The 19,345-nt window shown below is 43.3% G+C and overlaps 1 protein-coding gene across 1 annotated transcript in view; it reads left to right on the top strand.

Annotated features, from left to right (window-relative positions):
• The window catches only part of LOC149435438 (tubulin gamma-1 chain), a 319,259-nt gene that overhangs the window by 116,404 nt on the left and 183,510 nt on the right, over positions 1–19,345 (top strand). The window contains exon 8 of the mRNA XM_089662652.1: positions 15,460–15,609. Within this exon, the coding sequence (XP_089518778.1) occupies positions 15,460–15,609 (150 nt within the window). The remainder of the gene's footprint in view (positions 1–15,459; positions 15,610–19,345) is intronic.

The raw sequence follows: 19,345 nt of genomic DNA, 5'->3' as shown, positions 1-19,345 counted from the left end.
GCGCAAATGCACGTTTTAAAACCGACACATCCGCGGGTAGGGGGCGCGCACCGACCCGCGGGTGACACGATTCGATCCAAGAGGGATCAATCATTAGATTTCAGCCAGTGATTTCTGGCTGAAATCACATGATCGGTCCCTGTCCTGTCCTATCCTGTCCTGTGTTGACATTTACACAGGGCAGGATATGATGTCATTCTCCTCTGCCTGGACACATTCTGTTCCAGACAGAGAAGAAGACATCCAAACAGTGAGTAAAACACTACACACTGACATTTAGAACACTCTAGGTCACATTTAACCCCCTTCACTGCCCTGTCACCAGTGTCACTGATCAGTGAAGCGATTTTTACTGATCACTGTATCAGTGTCGCTGGCGACTTCCGATAGTGTTAGCGCCCCTCCCAGATAGCGCCAGTTTGCCCACTAATACACCAGTAGTCCTGTCTAACCCCTTGATCCCCCCCCCCCCAGTTAACCCCTTCACTGCCCTGTCACCAGTGTCACTGATCAGTGAACCAATTTTTACTTTTTTTTTTTTTTATTTAAATATTTATTAATTTTTCAAATTATTACAAAAATTCCATAAGAAGAGACACAATACATATAAATAATCAATATATTTCTACCTTATCCCTTCTAATTACCTCTTTTCTTTCCCATCCCTCCAGACCCACCTTTTCCCCCCTTCCCCCCTCTCTCCCTTCTGCAAGATCTCCAATCTCTCTAGGCGCAATAACTTCAAGTAACTTCCTAGTTTAGAGTTTTCTATATTTCTCTTTCAATCCTGATTTTTCCCATTTTTCCGATCGCGAATAGTATAGTTTCAACCTATCTTCCTGAATATGAGCAGATTTTTCCATTCTGCTAATCTGGTTTACCCTATTGATCCAATCCTCCTCCGTCGGCACCTCTGTCTTCCACCAAAACTTGGTAATCAACCCTTTTGCAGCACTTAAGTAGTACCATACACCTGATTCTTTATATTTATTCACTGTTGTCTCAACATTATGTAGGAGACACATGGTGTCTAATCCTATGTAATTTCCAGTTATGTGAGGGACCGCCGAGCGGCACCACTAGCACTCCACTGGTCAGGCGTGCCCAGAGCGCGGAGTCTAAGCCCCAGGGTACTTGTTCACCAGGGCCCCTGATGGTGGAGATGGACTTGTAGTACCCCGAGACCAGGTCGCCACTACTGAGCACACCTGTCAGTGGTAGGGGTGTTCGCCAGGGGCTCCAACCAGGGAGAGCCAGATGTGAGGAGGTCGGGTGACCCCGATTGGATGGATGGATGGCTGAGCAAGTGCGAAGTCAGACAGGCCGAGTTGGTAACGTAGAGGACGGTAAGGTACAAGGGAGCAGGCAGAGAATCGTCGGGTCACACGCCAGGTCAGCAACAGTAGGTCAGATCTAATGAGGGGCATCCAGGGAGAGAGGTCAGGCAAAGCAAGGGTCTGGGCAGGAGAAATCAGCAGGTCAAGAACAATCCGGGTCAATAAACTTACAAGGCACAGGTTCAGAATCACAGGAAGCAAGTAAGACCAGAAGGCAACGAAATGACAGCTCAGGGACATTTAAATATCCCGCCCTGCGCTGCCATTGGTGCCCAGCGGGCGGCCGCGGCTTCTACTGCGCATGCGCGAACTCGAACCTAGTGCCCGTGTACAGGGCGGAGCAGTGCGCCTGCGCCGGGACCATCGCGGCAGGGATCGAGGGGATCCCTGACATATTATTTCTATTAAATTGACTATTGTCTTCCAGAAAACCTGAATTTTTGGACATTGCCACCATATGTGGAACACCGTGCCCTCTTCCCCACACCCTCTCCAACACATTTTTGAATTCTCCCCCCTCATCCTGTGTTCAGTGCTCGGTGTAATATGCCATCGTGTCAAACATTTATAGTTAATCTCAACTTCTCTCATACTAACACTCTCGTGAACTAATCTAAATATCTTATTCCGTTGATCTTCATCTATCACCACCTCCATATCTCTTTCCCAGTTTGTTATAAAAATTAACTTTGTGTCTGTGTCTAATTCTGTGAGTATTCTATACATTTTTGTAACACCGTGTTTCCCATCTCTACGTGTTTCTAATAGCCTTTCAAACATATTCCACTCCTTTTTTAATCTCAAGGGTTTTGGGAGAGTTCCAATGAAACATTTTAATTGGTGATATTTCCACTCATCTATTTTAATAAACATATCTCCTCTTACTCTTCTCCTCTCCTCTTCCATCAATCTCTCTAATTCGTCTTTTTTATCCCTTACTTTCTGTCTTGTTTCTATTGTTATTTTCTTCTTATGTATCTGCTCCAAATCCAGGATTTCCTTTAAGAGTCCACTAACCCTCTCTCTTCTTTCTTTTTTCTTCCTTGCTCCCATCGCAATCAAGGTTCCTCTTATATATACCTTATGACTTTTCCATACTGTAGCTGTCGATACTTCCTCTGTCTCATTCTCTTTGAAATATACCTTAATCTCTTCCCTGATCTTCTGCACAATATCCTCATCCAAGAGAAGGGCCTCATTTAACCTCCATCCTAAACCTCCCGTCCACCTTTTTCCCCATCCCATTTTCATTACGACTGGGGCATGGTCCGAAAAAGTTCTTGTCTCTATTTCTATTTTAACCAGCATTTCAATGAGTTGATGATCTATTAGAATGTAATCCAGTCTCGAGTATATCTCATGTGCATTAGAGAAGAAGGTATAGTCAGCTCGAAAAAGCAGGGCCCTTGATCCCCTCATGTTTTGCATTGTATTGGTATTGTTCTGTCACATGTTCTGTCCCCCTTTGTAATGTACAGCGCTGAGCGAACTATTGGCGCTTTATAAATACTGTATAATAATAATAATAGTCTCTGTCTTTCATATGCATCATTCTCCATGTGTCCACCAGTTGGTACTCGTGGATCGCCTTCTTCAAGGCTCTCAGGGACCTACCCCCTTCTCTCTGCACAAGGGAAGTTGCATCCTTTTGTGGGTCCATACAAAGATTTAAATCTCCTGCTATTATCAAACGCCCTTTTTTAAAATCTATCAATTTTTTTAGCAAACCCTTCAGAAAGATCTCAGGTTTCTTGTTGGGGCAATATATATTGGCTAGTGTACGTTCAATTCCCTGTAGTTTACCTTTCAAAAACAGGAATCTCCCTTCCGGATCAGTCCTTCTATCTTCCAACTCAAATCTCATATTCTTTGCCAATCCTATTGCCACCCCCTTTGCTCTTTTAATTGGAGAGTCAGCGTAATACCATGTAGGATAATATTTGGATTTTAGTTTCACATTTGATTCTATCTCAAAATGTGTCTCCTGCAAAAATACCACTGACGTTGCTCTGTGATGTAACTCTTTAAACAACTTAAATCTTTTCCCAGGACAGTTCAACCCATTCACATTATATGTTATAAACTGTATTTCTTCCATCCTTCTTGATTTTGTCTATCTCTCTTCTAATTCGTCTCCTCCTATTAGGCCCGAATGTCTTGCAGAATATTAGCCCCACTACCCCTCCCCCCCACCCCACCCCCATCTCCCCCCCTCTTATTTTTCCCCTACCCATTTTTAGGCTTATAAACTGCCTACAAATCATTTGTGGAACTGTTTCCACAGTTGATTTAAAATATTGGGCGTAGACTCCGCCCATGGACGGCTCACCTTTCCTCCGACCTCTCTAGCTCCCCTTTCTCTATCAACTAGGCTCAGCAATAACCTTTACTTCCCCCCCTCAACCGGAGCCTCCAGAGGGACTTCCGCCTCAACAAGGGGGGCAAGGGAACAAGAGAGAGAAAAAGAAAAGCGTATTTTCTGTTTATCTCTCCCTCCCCCCCCCTCCACAACCCCAGAACCCCCCTCCCCCTTCCCCCAACCCCAGAACCCCCCTCCCCCTCCCCCCAACCCGCTGCCAGTCCTCCTCTCCCGGATCATCCATATCTCCTTTTTCTTCTCTTCTTCCCACCCCGCTATCTCCACTCTTTGCAAATCCAGTCTATCATAAAAATCTCTCAGTTCCTCCGGGAATCTCAGGTATGCTGTAACCCCATTTTTCCAGCCAATTAGAGATGCTGAAGTACCCCATCTATATTGCACGTTCTGTTTTCTCATTTGCTCTAACAGGGGTCTCAGGGATCTCCTTCTCCATAGAGTCTCTGATGTTAAATCCGCAAAAATTTGAATAGTCAAATCTCCATACTTAATTAACGATCTTCCCTTGATCTTCTTCCAAATCACATTTTTGACCCCAAATTTCTGGAACTGGACAACTATATCTCTCGGTCTTTCCCTCTCAGTATCTTGTTTGAACTTTCCTATTCTGAACACTCCATCCAGTTCAATCATTTCTGTTTCAGGTCTGTCTCTTATAGAGTTTAAGATTTTTTTAACTAGTTCATATAATGTTTCCCCTTTTGCAGACTCTGGAATTCCTCGTACCCTAAGGTTAGACCTTCTTTCTTTATTTTCTTGAATTTCCATCCTGTAGAACAATTTTTTCTGGGTTTTCTCCAAATGGGTTATTTTTTTCCTTAGATTATCTATGGTTTGGGCCTGGGTTTTAACTTTATCCTCTGTTTCTTCCATTCTCGTTAGCAGATGCCCTAAATCGTTTCGAATAGCTGTCGTTTCATGTTTTATCGTTTTCTCCAAACTTTGAAACATTTCTATCATCTCCTTCTTATTCGGAACTTGTAGATCACCATCAAGTTCTTTTTTTTTCCCCATGCCATCCGCTATTTGTTGGCTACAACTGCTGTTCATACCCAGTGATAGTCTCGGACTGTTTCCTAAGCTAGTGTCCATTTCCCCTTTAGTGCTTGCGCCTTGGGCCCTTTCTGGCGTAATGTTTCCATATGATGTAAATTTCTTTATCGTGCCTGATTGAGACCCTTTGAGCCCTGCTCCCTTAGGACCTTTATTCTTCATATCCTCTATAAGTCTTTTGTCTTCTATTTTCTCTAGGTGGGGTTGCACCTCTCCTCTATAGTTTGTGATCCAGACAGGTTTACTGAGTTTGCTTATGCTCTTATAGGGGCACGTGGGACTCTTCTCTTCTGAACCCAGGGAATCCTCCCCTCTCCTCCTTAAGCCCTTGTTCCCCAATGTCACTCAGGAGTCCAGTATACAATAGACCCCCAACAGCTCTCACTCACCCTTCTCTTCCCAGGATGATGACTCCAAGCTTGGGTGGAAGGTCTTCACAGCAGCTCTGTCCTGGGGGGGATTCCTCTGGGCTTCCAACTCTGCACCTCCTGTTTTTCTCGCTAGACTTCGTCCCAGAGATGCAGGGTGGGTCTCCTGGCGCTCCCAGGCTCCCTGACCCAGGGTCGAAGAGTCAGCTATCCGTTGGCCCCAGGCAACAGTATACCGGGGGCTACAGACAGTAGCTAGCCGGAGGTTATAGGCAGCAGTTAGCCGGGGGTTGTGGGCAACATAGAGCCGGTACCGCGAGCCGGCGTCTCCCTGTCAAATCAGGCGGCCAGCCGGCTTCCTCCTCTCCCAGAGGTCCTTCGCGTCTGGTCACACGCCCCCGCCACGTCACTCCACCTTCCAGCCGTCCGGATCCCTCTCTCACCAAGCACCGGAGGGTCCGGCTCGTCACTGCAGCCCCCGTCCGGCTCCCATCTCCGGCTCTCCGGGCTCCACTCCACGGCCCTCCAGACTCCGGTGAGTCGGTTCCTTAGGGTCACCAGGGAGGTCGGGGAGCGGCTCCTAGCCGAGAGCTAGTCGAACCAATTTTTACTGATCACTGTATCAGTGTCGCTAGCGACTTCCGATAGTGTTAGCGCCCCTCCCAGATAGCGCCAGATTGGCCGCTAGTACACCAGTAATCCTATTTAACCCCTTAATCCCCCCCCAGTTAACCCCTTCACTGCCCTGTCACCAGTGTCACTGATCAGTGAACCAATTTTCACTGATCACTGTGTCAGTGTCACTAGCGACCTCCGATAGTGTTAGCGCCCCTCCCAGATAGCGCCAGTTTGCCCGCTAGTGCACCAGAAATCCCATTTAACCCCTTGGTCGCCCCCCAGTTAACCCCTTCACTGCCCTGTCACCAGTGTCATTGATTACAGTGAACAGATTTTTACTGATCACTGTATTGGTGTCACTGGTGACTTCCGATAGTGTTAGCGCCCCTCCTAGATAGCGCCAGTTTGCCCGCTAATGCATGGGATTTTTTTTACCAAAAACTGTAGCAGAATACATTTTGGCTTAAATGTATGACTAACTTTGAGTTTACGATATATTTTTTATAGCTGAAAGTAGAAAATATTGTTTTTTTTTCAAAATTTTTGTGGTCTTTTTGTTTATAGCGCAAATAATAAATAGCGCACAGGTGATCAAATACCACCAAAAGAAAGCTCTATTTGTGTGAAAAAAAGGACGTAAATTTCGTTTGGGTACAGCATTGCGTGACCGTGCAATTATTATTTGAATTAGTGCAGCGCCGTATAGCAAAAAAAGGCATAAATTACAGTATCTATACCATAGTTTGTAGACGCTATAACTTTCACACAAAGCAATCAATATACACTTATTGGGATTTTTTTTACCAAAAACACGTAGCAGAATACATTTTGGCTTAAATTTATGACTAACTTTTAGTTTACGATATATTTTTTATAGCTGAAAGTAGAAAATATTGTTTTTTTTCAAAAGTTTCGTGGTTTTTTTGTTTATAGCGCAAAAAATAAAAAGCGCACAGGTGATAAAATACCACCAAAAGAAAGCTCTATTTGCGTGAAAAAAAGGACATAAATTTCGTTTGGGTACAGCATTGCATGACCGCGCAATTATCATTTGAATTAGTGCAGCGCCAAACAGCAAAAAAAGGCCTGGTCATTAAGGGGGGTAAATCCTCTGGGGCTCAAGTGGTTAAAAAAAAAATACTTTTTTTTTTGTGCTCAAAAACACAATATATTGGCCAATTATTTGGTAACATATAAAAGATGATGGTATGCCGTATAAATTGATACCAAACATGACATGATTTAAGAGAGCGCATGCCCCGTGCAATGGCTACAAACTGCATACGTTTTTAATATCCATAGGCAATGTTTTACAAGCCTTTACAAGCTCTCATTTTAGATTTACAGAGGAGGTCTAGTGTTAGAATTACTGCCCTTGATCTGATGTTCACGGTGATACCTCACATGCATGGTGCAACCGGTGTTTACATACCAGCACAGGGTCAATGCTGGTGCACACAGGTGTGCGTGCGCAGGGGGGGGGCAAGGTTTTGTTTTTTTTTTGTTTTTTTTTTGTTTTTTTTTAAATCACTGTTAATGCTATCACAGGGAATGCAAATATCCCCTATAACTTCAATGGGCATTGTCCTATATTCTTTTTTGAGAAATCTGGGGTCTGTCAGACTCTAGGTCTCTCTTCTGCCCTTACATTATTATTATTATTATTATACAGTATTTATATAGAGCCAACAGTTCGCTCAGCGCTGTACAGTACAATGGGGGACAATACATGAGACAGTACAATAACAATACAGTGCGAAACACAAGGGGTTCGAGGGCCCTGCTCCTTGGAGCTTACAATCTAGCAGGGAGGGGATAGTGGTACGGGAGGAAAAGCTGGGGGGGATGGAGTTGTAGGGAGAGTGGAGGAGATCGGCAGTTAGCAGAGGGTGGGGTAGGCTTCCCTGAAGAGGTGGGTTTTTAGGGTGCGCCTAAAGGAGAAGAGAGTGGGTGATAGTCTGATGGATTGGGGTCGAGAGTTCCAGAGGATGGGTGATGCCCTGGAGAAGTCCTGGAGGTGGGCATGGGAGGAGAAGATCAGGGAACTAGAGAGAAGGAGGTCTTGTGATGAGCGGAGAGTGTGTTTTGGGTGGTATTTGGATATTAGGTCGGTGATGTAGTTTGGGGCAGAATTATGGACAGCTTTGTACGTTGGGCAATCGGAAGCCAGTGGAGGGATTGGCAGAAGGGGGGTGGCGGAAATGCAGCGGTTGGTAAGGTGGATGAGTCTGGCCGCCGTATTCAGGATCGACTGAAGTGCGGATAGCCTGTGGTGAGGCAGGCCAGTGAGGAGAGAGTTGCAGTAATCGAGTCGTGATATGATGAGGGAGTGGATGAGCTGCTTAGTAGTTTCAGGGGTTAGGAATGGGCATATTTTGGCAATGTTGCGGAGGCGGAGTCTGCATGTATTTGTTAGCGATTGGACTTGGGGCTGGAAGGACAGATTGTAGTCTAGTCTGACACCAAGTACTCTGGCTTGAGGGGTGGGCTTGATGGTGGCATGGTTGGACGTGATGGAGAAGTCAGTGGGGGGGGGGGGGGGTGCGTGGGCTGGGGGGAAGACTAGGAGCTCGGTTTTGGAGAAGTTCAGTTTAAGGAAGCGGAGCGACATCCAATCTATGTCGTTCAGTAGGCTGGTGATTCGGGCGGAGACTGAAGGGGTGAGGCGAGGGGTCGAGAGATAGATTTGCATGTCGTCGGCATAGAAGTGGTAGTTGAACCCGTGAGAGTGCATCAGTTGGCCAAGGGAGGAGGTGTAGATGGAGAAGGGAAGGGGCCCGAGGACAGAGCCTTGAGGGACCCCAACAGATAGAGGGAGTGGGGGGGGAGGTGGTAGTGCTATAGGTAATGCTGAAGGAGCGTTGTGATAGGTAGGATGAGAGCCAGGATAGAGCGGAGTCTCTGAGGCCAAGGGAGTATAGTTTTCTTGAGGAGGAGGGGGTGGTCGACTGTGTCGAACGCCGCGGAGAGGTCAAGGAGTAGGAGCATTGAATAGTGGCCATTGGCTTTGGCGGTTAGCAGGTTGTTTTTGAGTTTGAGTAAGGCGGTTTCGGTGGAGTGTAGGGGACGGAAGCTGGACTGTAGGGGGTCGAGGAGGTTGTTGTCGTTGAGGTGGGAGCTTAGCCGAGTATAGATTAAGCGCTGAAGAAGTTTGGATGTAAATGGCAGCAGGGAGATGGGTCTAAGGTTGTTCGGGTTGGTGGGGTCCAGGGTGGGCTTTTTAAGTATGGGAGTGATGTGTGTGTGCTTCAGAGGAGAGGGGAATGCTCCAGAAGAGAGGGAGAGATTAAAGATGTGGGTGAGGGAGCGTAGGATGGAGGAGGAGGGAGATCGTAGGAGTTGTGAGGGGACAGGGTCGAGGGGACAGGTGGTGAGGCGGGCTTCAGAGAAGACCTTAGTGACCTCCTCAGTGGTGGTGAGGTCGAAGGAGTGGAGTGTTGAGGGGGCTTCTGTGTGAGGGATGTTAGATGGGGTTAGATGGATGTTAGATGGGGTGGAGGTCTGAACAGTGGTGAGGCCAAGGCGGAGGGGTGTTGAGGGGGTTGCTGTGTGAGAGGAGGTAGGTGGGGTGGAGGTCTGAGCAGCAGCGATGTCCCTGCGAATGGTGTCAATCTTGTTTTTGAAGTGATTGGGAATCTCGAGGGCGGTGAGTGAGGTACTGGGTGGAGGTGAGAGCGGAGAGAGTAGAGAGTTGAAAGTGGAGAAGAGCCGGCAAGGATTGGAGGAGAGGGTATTGATGAGGGTCAGAAAGTAGGCTTGTTTGGCAGCGTGGAGGGAGGAGCTGTAGGTGTGGAAAGCAGATTTATAGCGGGTGAACGGATCTGGTTTTGCACCATAGTCGCTCCAGCGCACGACTGCGTCACTTGAGAGTTTTGGTATGATCGGTCTGCCAGGGCTGGAGCAGTCGGGGTCTGATGCTTCGTGTGGTTAAAGGTGCTAGCGAGTCTAGAGCTGATGACAGCGAGTTGTTATAGGCAGTCGGGGCAGGACGGGAAGGATGCTGTCGTAAAGTTGATCAGCTGCAGAGTGGAAGGGGGCAGGGTTCAGGTTGCGGAGGTTTCGACTGGTAATAGTTTGACATTTGGAAGGGTAGGCGTTTGAGGACGAGGAGACAGAGAAGGTGATAAGTTTGTGGTCAGAGAGAGGGAATAGGGTATTTGTGAGGTTGTGGGGGGCGCAGAGATGGGAGAAGACGAGGTCCAGGATGTTCCCGTCGGAGTGGGTGGTGGATTGTATGCACTGAGCGAGTGCAAAAGAGGAGGTTAAGTGGAGGAATTGAGATGTAGCCGGGTTATTGATGTTGACAGGGATGTTGAAGTCTCCAAGGATGATGGTGGGTAGCTCGGAAGAGAGAAAGAAGGGTAGCCAGGCGGAAAAGTCATCGAGGAAGCGGGATACGGGTCCAAGAGGCCGGTAGATCACAGCAATCCTCGGGGGTTGGAGAGAAAAGTCGGATGCAGTGGCCCTCAAAGGAGGAGAAGGATAGAGGGGGGGGGGGGGTTTGGGAGGACTCAGAAGGTGCTAATCAATCAATTATCTCATAAAACCAAGATCGATGTGATCAGATGCTTTCCCAATTTACAAATGGCGCTGTTTATATCCGGCTGAACTGAAGTGATGAAATGCTCGTAGCTTCCGATTTCTTAGACTGTAGAGATGATTGGCACCATTCTGGTCTCCAATCAGCTCTGTGGTCAGCTGGCAGAAACACCGGCCACATTCTCAGGTTCCCCCGATGGCACTGGACTGCCCGAGAAGGCCGTGGAAGGCAGCGGGGCATCATCTCTCGCTGCTTGTAAAAGCAATCCTGCAGTTAATTAGCCACTAGGATTGCTTTTACATGAAAGCCGATCGCCGGCTTAAAAAAAACGATACCAGGATGATGCCTGCAGCTGTAGGCATTGTCCTGGTATAACCATTCAAAGTCCAGGAATGTACCAGTACATCGCTGATCCTTGTTGGATATATATGCTATGTTCCTTCCTTTTTCTTTTTTTTTTTTTTTTTTTTTTTGTATGCAGCCTGTGGGCTGCATTAAACAAAAGTGAAGAAATCTCTGCCAGAAAGTGTGTGGTATGCCCACCATTAGAATATACCACCCTGCATCTACCCACTTCTAATGCTGGGCACACATTAGTTTGCACAGTACCACATGCGCCAGTTACAAGATTGTACAAATGTCTAAATAGTGGCACGCTTGAATAAAAATCACATATCCTGTGGTTTTCACGCCCCTCCCAGATAGTGTCAGATTGCCCATCAGTACACCAGTTATCACATTTAACCCCTTGATTGCCAAAAAGACGCTCAAACCTCCATTGCTAGTATAGTGTCTGAACGGATCAATAACTTTGATCAGATCAGCACTATACCAGCGTTCACATTAGTATAGCGTCCCAAAAAATGCAGCGTTAGCGGGATCAGCCTTGGCACCTGCGTTTAGCCCCTACGCTTACCCCCCCCTTTCTCCCCTTGCAAGTGCAGTGTTAGTAGGTTACTGTCACTTGATACATTGCACACAAAACCGCAGTGTTTGCAGAATCAGGCCTGATCTCTGTTAGCACTTGCTGGTAAATTTTGATGACTCTCATATGCAGCAGAGTGCCAGTACTATTGCCACGCTATTTTTTGGTGAACTGGCAAGCACTAGTGGCCTATTACATCCTGGTCTTTCACATACCTCTTAGATTGTAAATTCCCAGGATCAGGTCCTCTTGTATTGAACTGTATTGTTGCTGTATTGTCTCCCATTATATTGTAAAGTGCTGAGCAAACTGGTGCTATATAAATCCTGTATAATAATACCAGCACTGCAGTATGACTTGGTGATGTGGCGAGTCCCATAAATGCAGATCAAGCTGGTGCACTGGTGAGCACAAGTATTGTCCCACAACCACCAAGAATTCGCACATAAGCCCATCGAACCCATAGTATCCTTCCGAATGTGCTTGCAAATCCCGATTGGCAGCCCACAAATTTTGCAGCACCCGTACTTGCCTCATTCACTGCCCAACCCGGAATTCAGGTGGAAACAGCAAATTTAACTACTCCCCTTGATTTTTTGGAGATGTTTTTCACAGAATATCTGTATGCATTGATTGTGGATCAAAGCAATTTATATGCACAACAATTTATCGCCGCCAACCCAAATTCAAACCTTGCCAGACCATTCACATGGAAACCCATTACAGTTGCCGAATTTACATTTTTTTTTTTTTTTGGACCTAACCCTCAACATGGGCAAAAAAAATTAATTGCAGTTGTATCGATCCACAGACCCGATTCATCATATGCCCGTGTTCTCTGCTGCCATGGCCAGGCATAGATATGAGAGTATAATGTGTTTTATGCATTTCAATGACAATACACTCTGTCGTCCTTTAAGTGACCCTGAATTTGACCTGCTCCACAAAATTCAGCCCCTCGCAAATCACCTTAAACAAAAATTTGCAGATGTTTATACTCCCCAGCAAAAAATCTGCGTTTGAGTCCCTCATTAATTTTTCTGGCTGCCTTGCATTCAAACAATTTATCCCCAGCAAGTGTGCCAGATATGGGGTCAAGATGTATAAGACCTGTGAGAGCTCAACATGCTATACATATGTTTTGGATTTATCAGGGAAAAGGTAGTCATGTGGAGCACCCCAGATGCCCAGGCTACATGGGGAGCAGTGGCAAGATAGTTTGGGACTTGGTGTCATCCCTTTTCCATATGGGGTACCATATACACACCGTGTTCCAAATTATTGTGCAAATTTATATTTTTCTCATTTACCTAAATAATTGATGTAAATAACAGCATAATTATCATGTTATCAACTATTAAGCGTACAATTCAAATTTTATTGAACAAACCTCCTAATGATAACAGTATTTATTTTAATCATAAAACACTTACAATGCACTATTCCAAATTATTACGCACGGTAAGTTTCAAAACACTTTATAGGTTGTAAGAACCGAAAAATTTTCATTTATTGTGTTTGCAGCATATTTACTGAAATCAAACTTTTAACAACATTTTAACTTTTTAAACATTTTAACTGGTCACTTTACATTTTAACATATTATTTGATAGCAGCTTCACAAGTCTTGCATCCATTGAACTTGTGAGTTTTTGGACAGTTTATGCTTGAATTTGTTTGCCAGATGTCAGAATAGCCTCCCATAGCTGCTGTTTAGATGTAAACTTCCTCCCACCCTCATAGATCTTTTGCTTGAGGATGCTCCAAAGGTTCTCAATAGGATTGAGGTCAGGGGAGGATGGAAGCCACACCATGACTTTCTCTCCATTTATCCCCATAACAGCCTTTGAGGCAGAATACCTTTGCAGCATGAGATGGTGCATTGTCATGCATGAAGATTTTATTACGGAAAGCATAGTTCTTCCTTCTGTACCAGGGAAGAAAGTGGTCAGTCATAAACTCCACATACTTTGCAGAGGTCATCTTTACACCTTCAGGGGCTTTAAAGGGGCCAACCAGCTCTGTTCCCATGATTCCGGCCCAAAACATGACTCCACCACCGCCTTGCTGATGTCGCAGCCTTGTTGGAACAGGGTGGCTGTCCACCAACCACCCACTACTCTATCCATCTGGACCATCCAGGGTTGCACGGCACTCATCAGTGAACAGGACTGTTTGAAAATTAGTCTTCATGTATTTTTCTGCCCAAGGCAGCCGTTTCTGCTTGTGAGCATTGGTTAGTGGTGGCCGAATAGAAGGTTTATGCACAGTTGCAAGACTGTGGAGGATTCTACGCCTTGATGTCCGTGGGACCCCAGAGGCACCAGCAGCTTCAAATATCTGTTTGCTGCTATGTTATGGTATTTTAGCAGCTGCTCTCTTGATCCGATGTATGGATCTTGCAGAAATCTTCCTCAATGTGCTTTTATCTGCACGAACCCGTCAGTGCTCTGAATCAGCCACAAATCTCTTCATAGTGCGATGATCACGCTTAAGTTTTCGTGAAATATCTAATGTTTTCCTACTTCGTCCAAGGCATTGAACTATTTCACTCTTTTTGGCAGCAGAGAGATCCTTTTTCTTCCCCATATTGCTTGAAAATGGTGCTCTGCTTAATAATGTGGAACACCGTCCTTTAGTAGTTTTTCCTTAACTTGGGCTCACCGGCCGAGATTGTTTTCAGTGATCAAAAGAGCCCTGACACACAATGCCATCCATGAGTTAAACTGAAAAACAAAATATTTAATCTTTGTGACACTTAAATAGAATTTGCATAATAATTTGGAACGCGGTGTGTGTGTATGTATGTATGTGTGTGTGTGTGTGTATATATATATATATATATGTGTGTGTGTGTATATATGTGTGTGTGTGTGTATATATATGTGTATATATATATATATGTGTGTGTGTGTGTGTGTGTGTGTGTGTGTGTGTGTGTGTGTGTGTGTGTGTGTGTATATATGTATGTGTATATATATGTATGTGTATATATATATTAGCTGCAAACAGCGACTTATGGCGGGACTGCGGCGAACATTCTGACACTGGGGGGGAGCTGACTTGGGGTCACTGACATCCCCAGTGACACCAATATAGTGATCCGTGCAAACAAAAAAAAAAGCACTGACACTGTACTAATGGCACTGGGGAGGAAGGGGTTAACATTTTTAGGCAATGAAAGGATTAACTGTGTGAGGGGAGTGTTTTACTAGGGGGCGGAGGTTTGTTCTTCAGTGTTACACACTGTCCCGGAAAGCTAAGCTCTGCTCTCCAGAACAGCGTGCTGGAAACTGACAAGGAGGAGATCTGCATTGAAAACAATGCAGCTGTGCTCCCTGTCAGTGTTTGCCGGTAATCGTCAGGCTCTGGCGGGTAAATCACTGACCAGGACCCGGTGATTGACACCCTCAGCCGCGATCGGTGCCACGGGTAGGGCGGTCGCGCACCCCCTAGCATGTAAACAGGATGATCCTGCGCGCAGGGGCCGCTTTGCCGCAGTATTATATACTATGGGCGGTCCCCTAGTGGTTAAACATGTCCATTTAAAAAACAAAAAAAAATAATAAAATTGTCATAAATTTAGGACAAAATGTATTCTGCTTACATCCCAATACGTGTAAATTAATTGGTTTACTTGAAAGTTATAGTGTTTACAATTGGCAGTATATATACTAGCTAGGATTCTCCTTTTTTTTTTTTTTTTAATATACTAGTAATGGCGACAATCAGCGACTTATTGCGGGACTGCGGCGGGCATTTTGACACTGGTGGAACTGACTTGGTGTTACTGACATCCCCAGTGACACCAATACAGTGATCAGTGCTAATAAAAAGCACTGAAACTGTACTAATGGCACTGGGCATGAAGGGGTTAACATGAAGGGCGATCAAAGGGTTAACTGTGTGCCATTTTACATTGTGTCCTGTGTTAGTGCTTCACTTGGCAGTGTGCTGGAGCTGACGGGAGAGAACTGTAATGTTTACAAACGGCCGGGACCCAGTGATTGACAGCTGAGAACGTGAATGGCGGCGCAGGTAGAGCTTGCGCACGCCCCCTACCCAGAACTGCAAAATCATGTGTGTATATATACGTTATTTTGCGCACCCGTTCCGCCCTGTAGCAGTACTTCTGCTATAAGGAAGCCATTAATATCCATGTACATTGTGTTTGCTAAGAAACACATCTAAAAGTTTTTTGTATTTATCTTGAAATTGTCTTGTCAATTACTCTATTTCAGGTTTCCACCATAATGTCAGCCAGTACCACAACCCTTCGATACCCAGGCTATATGAACAATGATTTGATTGGATTGATTGCTTCTCTTATCCCCACACCACGTCTGCACTTCCTAATGACAGGATATACTCCACTGACAACCGACCAGTCGGTAAGGAACGAGTCCCTTTTTTTTTTTTTTTTTTTTTTTTTTTTTTTTTTGAGTATTCACAATCCCTGATCATTACAGTTTATTCAGTAGGTTGCCTTAAATCTCAAGTAGCTTCCGTTTAATGTGAATATGTCAGTTATTTTTAACTTGTAAACATCTTTCCGAAGAGCAGACACTATAAAAAGCCTGCTATGTACTTTTTTTTTTTTTTTTTTTTTTGCTATGTAGCTTATTTTTTATTTGAGCTCCTCTGGTCCTGGTTTTATTGTATTACACCATTTTGCTTCTGTTGATGGGTATATCTCGTCAATGACCAGATTGTTTAGCAGGGCAAAGAAATACTGACTGGTTCTATGGTATCATGAAGAGAGCAACAAAAACGAGCAGCAGAGAATCCCAGTGCAGTAAGCAGGTACTAAAAGCCTTGGCAATAATACAGCAGAAATTAATCCGGCTAAAATTTTAAATGCTGATTCCAGTGGCAGGACAGGGTTTAAGTTTTATGGCAGTAACTAGACTTAAGCAGCTTAGTGATGGCACTTCAACATAGGAATGGTAAGGCTTCACCCTTCTGAGTATAGTTTAGACAGCACAAATTAGTTAAGAGCAGTAGAGATGAGCGAATTATTCAAAAATTCGATTCGGCTGATTCGCCGAATTTGAGGAAGAAATTCGATTCGATGCGAATTTATTCGCTGCGAATTTAACTTATAAAAAGGGTTTCTAGGCTTCAGAGAGCCTTTATATTAGTGCAGAACACTGTACCTTTAATTTAAATGCCCTTGGAGATGAGGAAGGAGAAGGAGAAGGATGAGAAGAAGGAGAAGGATGAGAAGAAGGAGAAGGATGAGAAGAAGGAGAAGGATGAGAAGAAGGAGAAGGATGAGAAGGAGAATTCCAAGCCGGCAAAAAGTGTATCTGCAGAGCTCCGCTATTTCTTATTTCTTTCTATTTCCTCAGAAGAAGAAGAAGAATGAAAAGAAGAATGAAAAGAAGAAGAAGAAGAATGAAAAGAAGAAGAAGAAGAAGAACAATGAAAAGAAGAAGAATGAAAAGAATGAAAAGATTCTTCTTCTTCTTCTTTTCATTCTTCTTTTCATTCTTCTTCTTTTCATTCTTCTTCTTTTCATTCTTTTTCTTTTCATTCCTCTTCTTTTCATTCCTCTTCTTTTCATTCTTCTTCTTCTTCTCATTCTTTTCATTCTTCTCATTCTTCTTTTCATTCTTCTCATTCTTCTTCTCATTCTTCTTTTCATTCTTCTTCTTTTCATTCTTCTTTTCATTCTTTTCCTTCTTCTTTTCCTTCTTCTTTTCCTTCTTCTTTTCCTTCTTCTTTTCCTTCTTCTTTTCCTTCTTCTTTTCCTTCTTCTTTTCCTTCTTCTTTTCCTTCTTCTTCTTCTTCTTCTTCTTCTTCTTCTTCTTTTCATTCTTATTCTTCTTCTTTTCATTCTTATTCTTCTTTTCATTCTTCTTTTCATTCTTCTCATTCTTCTTTTCATTCTTCTTTTCATTCTTCTTTTCATTCTTCTTCTTTTCATTCTTCTTCTTTTCATTCTTCTTCTTTTCATTCTTCTTCTTTTCATTCTTCTTCTTTTCATTCTTCTTCTTTTCATTCTTCTTCTTTTCATTCTTCTTCTTTTCATTCTTTTCATTCTTTTCATTCTTCTCATTCTTCTCATTCTTCTCATTCTTCTCATTCTTCTCATTCTTCTCATTCTTCTTTTCTTCTTCATGAAAAGAAGAATGAAGAGAATGAAAAGAAGAAGAATGAAAAGAAGAAGAAGAAGAATGAAAAGAAGAAGAAGAAGAATGAGAAGAAGAAGAAGAAGAAGAATGAAAAGAAGAAGAAGAAGAATGAAAAGAAGAATGAGAAGAATGAAAAGATTCTTCTTCTTCTTTTCATTCTTCTTCTTTTCATTCTTCTTCTTTTCATTCTTCTTCTTTTCATTCTTCTTCTTTTCATTCTTCTTCTTTTCATTCTTCTTTTCATTCTTCTTTTCATTCTTCTCATTCTTCTTTTCATTCTTTTCATTCTTCTTTTCATTCTTCTTTTCATTCTTCTCATTCTTCTTTTCATTCTTCTTCTTTTCATTCTTCTTTTCATTCTTTTCATTCTTCTTTTCATTCTTCTTCTCATTCTTCTTTTCATGAAGAATGAAAAGAAGAATGAAAAGAATGAAAAGATTCTTCTTCTTCTTTTCATTCTTCTTTTCATTCTTCTTCTTCTTTTCATTTTTTCATTCTTCTTTTCATTCTTCTTCTTTTCATTCTTCTTCTTCTTCTCATTCTTCTTTTCATTCTTCTTTGCATTCTTCTTTTCATTCTTCTTTTCATTCTTCTCATTCTTCTTTGCATTCTTCTTTGCATTCTTCTCATTCTTCTTTTCATTCTTCTTCTTTTCATTCTTCTTTTCATTCTTTTCATTCTTCTTTTCATTCTTCTTCTCATTCTTCTTTTCATGAAGAATGAAAAGAATGAAAAGATTCTTCTTCTTCTTTTCATTCTTCTTTTCATTCTTCTTCTTCTTCTTCTTTTCATTCTTCTTTTCATTCTTCTTCTCATTCTTCTTTTCATTCTTCTTCTCATTCTTCTTTTCATTCTTCTTCTTCTTTTCATTCTTCTTCTTCTTTTCATTCTTCTTCTTCTTTTCATTCTTCTTCTTCTTTTCATTCTTCTTCTTCTTTTCATTCTTCTTCTTCTTTTCATTCTTCTTCTTCTTTTCATTCTTCTTCTTTTCATGAAGAAGAAAAGAAGAATGAAAAGAAGAAGAATGAAAAGAAGAAGTATTCCAGTACAGCAAAAAGTGTATCTGCAGAGAGCTCCGCTATTTCTGACAGTTCTCTGACAGTTCCTTCACATTTACAGCGGTTGAAACATTGTATCTGTTTCCGAATAAAAACATCTGTATCCTAAATGGAAACAAATAGATACAATGTTTCAACCGCTGTACATGTGAAGGAACTGTCAGAGAACTGTCAGAAATAGCGGAGCTCTCTGCAGGGACACTTTTGCCGGCTGATCGGGAAAAATCCGATTCGCGCACCCGAAGTATGCTAATATTCGGATTCGCCGCGAATCGAATTTTTCCTTAAATTCGAAACAAATTCCACTTCGCCTGGTTCGATTCGCTCATCTCTAAAGAGCAGCAGTGTAAGGTTTCAACTGCATCCATAGTACAAAGACATTATAAAATGTGTAGGTGAAGCTTGGATCCTTCTCTGCTTTTAGTTGGAGTTCAGGGTCCCAGCTATGAATGGCTCATTGTTAAGCCAGGAGCAGCATTTCTGAAGTTCTGCAGTCCATTTATTAGTCTCAACTGAGCATCTGTGAGTCAGCGTGTCAGCTGTAAGGAGAATCAGTAGAGCATGGAGTGAGCTGTCACAGGGTGAGATGGAGTCCCTGGTTGCTGTGTTATTTAGTGCATTTCACACAGTACAGGCTCTTTTGTCATGCACTAGGATTATCTGTTGTCCATTTTTGTTGTCATTACTATATACAGGTTCCTCCCTACCAGTGTTTTTTTTTCCCTACAGCTGCAGCATTTTTATCCTCTCTTCACAAGTGGAGTCCTTATAACATTGATACCCAGTGTGCTATCTAGTATAGCAGTTTTTCATGTGTTTCTTCATTTCTAGTGAGAACACTTGATTGACAACTGAGAGCTACTTAATGAATAGATGGAGTTTGGGACTTGAACTAGTAGCCAGGAGAGCCGAGGTCTTGGCAACAAAGCGAG

Source organism: Staurois parvus, unplaced genomic scaffold (genome assembly GCF_062004578.1).
Source record: "Staurois parvus isolate SC_StPar_1 unplaced genomic scaffold, SC_StPar_1.0 ptg001510l, whole genome shotgun sequence".
Classification (NCBI taxonomy): domain Eukaryota; kingdom Metazoa; phylum Chordata; class Amphibia; order Anura; family Ranidae; genus Staurois; species Staurois parvus.
This window is presented reverse-complemented; position numbering and strand designations above follow the sequence as displayed.